The 9,932-nt window shown below is 33.3% G+C and overlaps 1 protein-coding gene across 5 annotated transcripts in view; it reads left to right on the top strand.

Annotated features, from left to right (window-relative positions):
* The first annotated feature begins 9,814 nt into the window (after window positions 1-9,814).
* LOC106687749 (AT-rich interactive domain-containing protein 1A) overlaps window positions 9,815-9,932 on the top strand; it is a 66,970-nt gene continuing 66,852 nt past the window's right edge. For all 5 annotated transcript variants that reach the window (XM_014431794.2, XM_014431792.2, XM_014431793.2 and 2 more), the window contains exon 1: window positions 9,815-9,892. In XM_014431794.2, the coding sequence (XP_014287280.1) occupies window positions 9,857-9,892 (36 nt within the window). In that variant the 5' untranslated portion in view covers window positions 9,815-9,856. The remainder of the gene's footprint in view (window positions 9,893-9,932) is intronic.

Here is a 9,932-nt window from a genome sequence, read left to right as displayed (position 1 = left end):
GGATTGGAAGATTTAGTGAGTTAGAAATCCAACCGGTCCAGTCGAATACGAGGTGCCAGCCCAATCACAAAGCCGTTCATCGCAGGGTCGTTGACCATCCCTCAGCTAGGAAGTAATGAGCTGGGTCAGCGGGAACCATCATCGTATATCTTTTAAATTGGAGCACTTCATCACCTTCAGGAGTAGCAACTGTTATTTGGCTTCCATCTCTTACAAAAAAGTTGCAAAGGGAAAAAAGGAATCAGATAGATGATGTCAAATTAAGAGACATAGTTTTCAGCTATATCCAAAATGACGGGGGTTCAACATCTCTATAATTAATTAAAACCAACCAAAGTCCATGTTTAGTTTACTTACTATTCACAATTTACGGGAGGACACAGTATTGAAACCAGTGGAACCCCAGCAACTGGAAAATCGTACCGTGATTTGCCTCGGTTAATGAAATCACTAATAATCAAGTGCTAAGAATGCATTTTATTTTTATTATTTATTATATAATATTAATTGAAAAATAATGTAAAAAATTATTCCATGTTTAAGTTTAGAAACCGAAAGAGTAAATTAAACAAAAACAAAACAAAAAAAACCATAGATATATGTAAAGATAAACAAAATAAACTTATATTACTGTGAAATTATCAATAACGATCTGTATCTTATTTTATTTCTGAAATGTTAATTGTTTTTTCTTTCAGTTTATTTTTCATGGGCAAAATCCTTGAAAATCTCATTTTGAAACATCTATACCCCTTCCTGGATTCCAATCATATAATCCCTGATCACCAGTTTGGATTTCGAACATCCCACTATCCAGCAATGCCATCGTGTAGTGGACGTAGTCTCGTCTTCTTTGGAGCGCGGAATGTACTGCGCGGGAGTCTTTTTCGATGTAGAACAGGTTTTTGATCGAATATTGAGGCACCAGGGACTACTTTACAAACTCCGTAAATTCCTATCTCCTACATACTTGTTCATAGATTATTCCAAGTAAACCACAATGGTTCCAATTCATCCCTCTATTCTCAGTCCGCTGGTGTTCCTCAAGGTAGTATCCTCGGTCCCATTCTCTACACCGTCTATACAGCTGACATTCCAACCAATCCTAACACTATCCTCACCACTTATGCCGATGACACATGTGTGCTTTCAGTTAATACTAACCCATTAATTGTATCCCAAACTCTCCAATCCCACAGCCCTCGAAGAATAGTGTCGTAATTCGAGGATTAAGATAAATTCCAACAAATCCTATCAAATCACCTTTACCCTTCGTCGTGAACCTACCGACTGCCCTACAGTTTCATTTAATAATGTTACTCTTACCCCTGTCTAACAGATCCGCTACCTTGGACTACATTTGGACAAACGATTAACCTGGAATCCTCAAACACGGTCAAAACATCCAACACATTACAAAAGACTGATCTACATAACTATAATAAGGCCAATCTGGAAATATGGAGTTGAACTTTGGGGCTCCACTAAACAATCCTTCGTAAAATACTCAATGCTTCTTACTTTGTCACAAATAAAATCTTTCATACAGACCTTAATGTTCACTATGTAACCGATCTAGCCCGAACGAGATATCACTCCGTCCATTACAAACTCCCAAACCGCTCAAACCCCCTAGTTTCTAACCTTGGATCCTCTTCCATTCCTAATAATCCTCCGAGGTGCCTTAAAAGAAGATGGCCACGAAACCTGCTAATGTAAAATGTCATTAGAGTGCTACCAATGGGTAGTTGCTCTACAAGCCAGTAACACTCCATTTTAACTAAGATCAAATTTACAGAATGTATTATATAATATATAGTTGTAAATTTCAATAAAGATATTAAAATAAATACAGTTTATTTTTCACCATTATTTAAAACATAGCTGATATGTAATAAGTAATAAATAAAAATGAATTGAATAAGGGTGTATCCCTAATAATATTTATTTAATATAGTAATATTTATTTAAAATACCAATATTAATGAAATAAAAACTTTATTCTAAAAAATTTAGCTCTAAAAATATAGGTTCTTATTTTTCTAAAATAATTGGTGTAGATACAGCAGAATATCAGAGACTGGATTGTAATAACGCTAGACTAATTAAGAACAACCTTGTTAAAAGCACTAGAACATACAACATTAAAGTGATTCTATGTAACATGTTGCTCTCAAAAGGTTAATTGTCAAAGGGAGGAAACTAACAACTCTTAGACACAAAGACAGAGTTTATGGATGGTATTGACATGATGTGCCATATTATATTAAAACATAAATAGTTCAATTAATTATATACTATTGAATATTAATATATTACAAATGACTGCTAATTCATAACTTTCGTTCAGAGCTTCGATCCCGGGAAAAAGAATCTATAATTTTTTTACTTCATATCATTGGTCATTTTTTTCATGCCAAACATGGTCATTTTTTTCTAAGACTTATATGGTGTTATTTTTAGATTTGGCTAGTTGAAGTCTCAATAAGCGCCCATCATATGTGGTTTTGTATTATAATAATGGAATTCACTAGTTGTTTTGAGTCGTCAGTTGTATATTGTATATTTAGACAGCACCCAGTGGTGCATCTTCCTGACGTTGAAGTAAATTATTCTATTATCTGTGTAGTACGTTTTACGTTTTGTATTGAACTGTGGGCTACATGTCAACCTTCTGTCATAGGCAAGTCCTAAATAAGTTACAGTGTTTGTTTGTTGTACAGGGTGATTGTCAATGTAAACAGATGTACAGACAGATGGCAATGTACGACACCAAACATGCCCTTCTGTTTACATTTACAATCACTCTGTACCACAAACAAACACTGTAACTTATTTAGGACTTACCTATGACAAAAGGTTGACATGTAGCCCACACGTCAATACAAAACGTAAAACGAACTACACAGACGTTCTAAATGACCGACCAGACAGAAACTTAACGTATACAATTATTTACTAAACCCATATAGACTTAAACCTGCCTCATTTATGTACCCGCTAAAAAGACGAAGATTCAAAAAATACAAAATTTTTGTAATAACAATCCACATTCATATGACTTACAAACGGTTTCACAACAAAACATATCTACATGGGCATTTCAATAAATTTATACGACAGATGGTAATTAATGACATTCCTGACTTAACACGAGGTAGGCTGAAGAGAAGTTGGATGAGGGACCTCCTATTAGAATAAAATAATTTACTTCAACGTCAGGAAGATGCACCACTGAGTGGTGTCTCCCCCATGCCAAGTCTGAATGAACAGTTTATTTGCTGATTGTAATAGGTTCATGAGTGCAAAAAATGCAAAGATAAAAAACAAAACAAAAAAGATCCTACAGTTAAAAAACGACGAACATTTGTTAAATGAAAAAAAATATCGGACCAACGTTCCGATTCATTAGTCCTTATAACAATCCCTTAAAATTCTCAACGTCTATTCTAATCATCACATAACAGGCTTAAAATCGTAATATTTATAGTTATAGTTAAACATAAACGAAAATAGATATATTTAATTATCTGTTTATATTTTAGAGATATAACAATCTACATCATTGTTTAGGTAACTTCATTCTCGTTTACACCAATTCACAAAATAAACTACAACAATTCACTTTTTAATATTATTTTGTTGAAACGTGAAACTTACAAAGCCATATACGTTTAAGGACCACTAAGCCGAAAACAGAACCAAGTGAGACCAACCCCATACTTGACTAGGTGTAAAGAGGTGTCCCTTTCGGAAAATATATGAAAATTACTTTGTTTAAAAGTGCATTTCAAGTTTAAAATATCAACTAACCCCCAAAGATCAGAGATGATAATTAATAAAATATAACAAATAAGTTATAACAATAAATCCTAATAAGAATATGTGTGTTTTCGGACCCTCCAGCGGTCCCCTGCTAGACTTTCAAGACAAGAACCACACTCTGAGAACCACAGCCCTAAACTTTCAATATTGTCTTAGATTCACGACACAATAGTATTATTGCGCTCACGTCCACGACATAACATTATTGCTCAATATATCACTTCACGGCTCCAGTCATCGTGTGCCATAAAAATAACGGAAATTGTTTTCCCAAATAGTTATAGCTACACATTTAATATTAAGAGAAGATATTATATTAAATAAAAAATATCTGAATATATATTTCCTTGGCAATAGCCATGACCACTGTTCAAGTTAAAGAAAATATATAAACTTCATAAGTAGTTTTTATGAAGCTTCAGTGAATTTTCTTGTGTGTTCGTGCAAGAATATACGAGGGTGTGGTATGCTGTGAGGAATATATACCTCCAATCCGAAGCGGTCCCTTTGTGCTGAAAACTAGACTCCCCCCCCCCTCCGAGATTAGACAATCTGAGATACGTGTAAGGCAAGTCAAGTCGGAGCTAGCTGAGCAGAAAAATGATAAAGCTATGTTCTATATTGTGCCGGGACTTACTATTCTCTGACTCACTCTCACTCTCTCACTCTCTCTCTCTCTCTCTCTCTCGATATATATATATATAATCTATCTGGAATCAATAATATTACTGTAATTATATTATTTGCAATTTATAGTACTACTAATGGGTTTTATCATCTCGCGATGTATATGGGAATTTATATAACAATAATATAGCGATATTATTCTCCATAATTTATAAACATACTATAGAGAAACACGTAATTCGTAAGTAATGTTACCCAAACAGATCAGGTTGCTTTAACCACAGCATACTAATCAATCAATTAAGGACATAATGATGATATTACTAAATCCATAATATCATCAACTCCATCAAACCCATGTTGACTAATTAACCAAACCAAAATTGAAAGAAAAATTTTATTTTCCGCTTTTTTATGTAGGAAGGCATGAACAAAATGTACGGAAGAACACCCAAAAATAAAAACTAAGGACACATCATTTGTACAAGGAAGGCAGTTTCTTCTCCATTGAAAATCGCAAGTTTTTTTCTATCGACTGCTTCACTAGAAAAATATTACTATATAATAATAGATACAATATAACAAAATTTGTAGAATAATGATAAAATAAAACCCATGGACAAGAATTTAAAGTATGATTTACAATTATAGAAAAAAAATAATAAGGACTACTATCTTAACAGAAGAGTATAAATTTTTAAAATATAGAATTAGAAAATGTAAAAATTCTTGTTGAAAAACTTATTCAAAAATTTTATTTAAGTTCAACTTTCCAAAATTAACCTGAAATGTTGTTCAAAAATAAATATATATGGAACAGAACCCCGTCTATACGTCTATCGCTGTTTAAACGGAAATGTCAATTATTCCGGAGAGCATAAAAGAAAAAACTCCGAAATTAATTTAACTCGTTAACTACGTAAAAATTAAAATTGCATGCATAACTTAATGTAGAGGTAATTTGTATTAATAAAATACGATGAAGTTTAATTTATTAAACCAACTTAAAATAATTTTTAAAAACTCCTTTAGATAGACAATATTTGATCTAAGCGTTCAAACGACCGAGTTTTAGTATGAGTCACAAAGTTAGATTTTACTGAATTCAACATTTTACCAAAAAACACTTGTTTATTATCGAGGTACTCCGTTAGTTTAAACGGTTTATAAACAGGGAAGGAAATGACCCGTTATAAATTAATCGTACATCTAACATCAACGTATAACGTTAAGAGCAAATAAAAAGAAGACATAATACATGGATTTATTCATGAATTCGTCCATTAAGTCCGCTCTGCTTGTCCTGGCGTTATATCATCTTCTGGAATATTGGATAATTTTCAAGGGGGACATAATGTTGCACTAAGTAATAATTATTCACAATATATATGAGCGATTCTTCCATAAATGGTCATTTCAATTGTTGTAATTTCATTAAAGGGATTGTTGCTTATTCGGCGGTTATTAACTAAAATTATTACTTGGCATGTCACCAACTTTCTTTAAAAATAAGAAAAAGATTTAATTTTTCCGTTAATTAATTAACCAGTAATTTAATGACACAAAGGAATAGGAATTGTAGATTTGTTTAAAAAAATAAATATTATTTTTAGTTTAATTATAGTTTTTCTGCTCTCTCGCAACTAATAAAATTATACAAGGACTGAAAAAACCCAAACCAAAACTATGCTGTAATTAACCCTATTACCATCACCTCATAGCTCCATCTACTGATGCACCCCAACCCCCTCCCTCACACTTCTTTTGATTTCAGACTCTTATCATTTCACTATTATCTATTGTCTTTATTATTTGTATTTTTATTTTTATTTATCTTTATTTTTATTTATATATTATATGCGATATAACACGAGGAGGCCCCTCACCTCCGGACTCAAATAGTTGCTGAACGGATAACTCATACGTAAAATTAAATATAACGGGTAGCCTTTAAGTGCCAAAGGTAGTAAAAGGTGGGACACAACACGAATTACTTTTTCTTTCTACACAGTAATGCACAACTAATTCACATTTTGTTTCTGTTTTGGAGGGTTCGGAAAAAAAAAAAAAATGCTGTAATAATTCCAATGCATTTTTCCACTCCCAATCCAGATAACTTCTATTACATGGGGATTGCGGGAGATGCGGGATTTATGGTCATGCATTTTAGTAGAAAATTATATTTCTACATCATCCATCTAATTTTTTGACAACTGTTAAAATATTGATAGCAAAGGAATGAGAATTTTGGTTTCAAAGGGTGATAACTCTGGTATCAATAGCTTAACAATAAAAAAACGTTATTCTTAATTTTAATAGTTCATCCATATAAAAAAGACAAATATAATAACAAATCTAGGTAAATGATTCCAAGAAAGTGTTCTTTGGTGACGAAGGAATGAGGTGCATGGGCAAAGATGAGTTCCGTAGAACACATTTATTCCTCTCACTCAATTGACAAGATGGTAGAATGTCTCTTATCCTATTTTTCAACTTTTATTAATCAACATGCACATCTTTTAAATTCTTTACCTTTTGACGCCTTCCAGCTTCATGGATAATTACCGAAATTCGAGAATCGATGAAAAGAAGAGACTCTGATAGAAGACGTTTTAGGCGTACTACAGTACCAGATGATAATTCCACCCTCAAGTCCTTTAGAAGCCTTACCTAATCTTCATTACGCCAAGCTGAGGACAAAGCCCTTTCACGGTATCCTTTCCCAGGTCCCAAATTCTAAGACTAAGAAAATTCTTCATCTCCAACTCCACATCCTTCTCAGGAATTCTATCATTTTTCAGTGATACCCTTCCGAATGAGCTTTAAGCAACAAACTTTCCCTTCCTATTCCTCAAACTCACCCAGATAGATCAAATATACTTCCTTCATATGACTTCCGATGGCATTATTGCATCTGTTTTCAAATTCCGAACGAATGACGTTGGACGAGATCAAAGTCAAGTAAAAATCATCAATCTAAGCATTCCTGTCATCCTTCCGGCTCTTCTACATATCTACCACTTCCTCCTTTAAAACTCCGTTTCATGCACACCTTGGTAAAAAGTCATAGATAAAAAATGGAATAAAGTCCCGGTAAGAGTGAGGTTATGGTTATTCTACATAATTGGTCCTGTTAGAAATTTCACAATACCACTATTCCTCTATAGACCAACAGAAAATCAAAATCCTTGTCATCTTTGATATTTTAAAAGCCTTCAACTCTGTTTATCACACAATCCTCCCAAAACTACTTAATATTTTCCTGTCCAATAGCTCTTTAAAATGGTTTCACTCCTTGCTGTTTCTCCGTTCCTAAACTGTTGCTATTCCTAATAGACCCCCATCCCTATCACTTCTTCTATTCCTCAAGATTCCTCCCTATCACCATCCCTATTTTCCACATATATAAATGACCAACTTGCTATATGCCAGTCCCTATATCATTATATGCCGACGACTTGTAGATATATACATCCTTCCATCCTTCAGACAAGATCGAGGCATCCCGTAAGCTCCAGAAAGACATTGATATCATAAACCCATGGGCTTCGGAAAATAAGTTGAACCTAAATCAAGCAAAAACCAAGGTCATTCTCATTATTTCAAAATCCTTCGTAACTTCAGTGCCCTTCCTTACTATCCATTATTAAACCTTAACAGCAAACTTATCCAGTTCCAAATGCTATAAAAAATCTAGGAGTCTCCGAAAAACCATCTCAGTCCTTAAACAGATAAATTTTTCATTTTATTTCAAACATACTACAACTTATCATCCGTAGATTTCGAAGATTACGGAATGTAAACCAAAACAACAAAATTGGTCTTGATTATAAGATAGTTTTTTTTTCTAAAAGGCATCTAGAATGATCTGCAGATTAATAGTTTTCGAATTAGTAAACAAACTTATGGAACGAGTTCCCATGAGCATCTATGTAAAATACTCGTAAAGAGTTCAGTAGGTCTTTGCTGATACTGATCCGAAAATCAAGAGTAATTCTGTACCCGATAAGTATAAACGATTCGAGTCCAAAAAATTTCGATTTTGAGTTAAATACATAGTCAGACTCAGAAAACATTCTCTATCGATTGGTATAAAGGATTTAGGTTGTATATTATAACAATATCCTAGTTGGAACTGAATTGAACGGTCAAGTTTTTATACAGAATCTCTTAATTTTATTTTGTGTGTCCAGAAAAATCAAGAATATTCATTAATACATATATTTTCTTCCTCTCAATTTTCATTTTCTTTTCATATTTAAATTTTAAATTAATAATAACTAATATGTTCATACTTCTTTGCATTATATAACTTTATTTTTATTTCATTTCCTTAAGTATGTAATTGTACCCACTTTTTCAATTACCTATGTATACATTTATTTCCCGCTTCTCTCATCACTTCATTTTATTAATTCTATTTTGTAAAATTATTCATTTTATGTGTAAAATTATTCTGTTTATACTTTCTTTTTATTTTTTTATTTTTCTATACTTACTGTGGTTGTTATCTTGTTCTGTTTTTAGCCCTGAAGAAGGGTAGAAACTCTAGCCGAAACGTTGGCACATTAAAATAAGTTAATCGTACTTATTTGTGTTTTTCATTGACCGCACCCCCAACCATCTTCTCCTCATTCATCATCCATGGTCAACTATCTCTCATAATTATTTATTAAAATAGTTTATTCTTAACAATACAGAATTACCATAATGATCAAGAACAATGATTATTTTTCTAATTAATTACTGACCTGAGTAACTACCCCGAACTTGTGGTGATTTAAGTGATTAATATAGAAGTCATTACTTTTAATAAAATAATAACTTTTGTTTAACATCCTAACCAACTATTGCCACTCCCTCACTCCCTGCTAAAGCTCTTCTATAACTGACTTCTGAGAATCTTTCGTGACTATAGATAATAAAATTGTTTCTCACCCTTTAAACATAGAACTGTTAAATTGTTAGTATTTTTAATGTGTCACTTATACGTAGTTTCTCTACAAGTCATTACGATATCATTTAAATTACAAATTACCCTTCTTCCTTAATCTTTACTACAGTCGTGATGCTCAATAAACGAACATATAATTTTTTTTTAAATAGATAAAATAGAAGAACGTAACAGCCTCTAAAGCGGATGACCCCTGCTTCGGAACAACAAGTTGAAAGCTACGAACGTCCGAACGGTCAGAGAACTGGTTCTGAGGGCTAGGAAGTCCTGACCGAGGAAGTACGGCACGCAGATGGTACGGAGGACCAATAACCCCGGGGCTATCGGCCGAAGTAGAGGGGCCGGAGGAGTACGGTCAGGAAGCGGTGCAATTAGCTGCCTCTCCAAGGCCATACAAGCCTTTATCAGCGCTCTCCCGTTGGCCGCCACTTCAGTGGTCCTCAGCCAGTCATGGAGCTAGCCTTGTTCTTCTGTCTCCTCTGCATCGTGAGTATTTGTACACATAAATCTAATATTACATAAATAA

The sequence above is a fragment of the Halyomorpha halys genome, unplaced genomic scaffold (genome assembly GCF_000696795.3).
Source record: "Halyomorpha halys isolate HHAL.00 unplaced genomic scaffold, Hhal_1.1 Scaffold1006.1, whole genome shotgun sequence".
NCBI classification, from domain to species: domain Eukaryota; kingdom Metazoa; phylum Arthropoda; class Insecta; order Hemiptera; family Pentatomidae; genus Halyomorpha; species Halyomorpha halys.
Note: the sequence above shows the minus strand (reverse complement) of the source record. Positions and strands in the feature narration are given on the sequence as shown.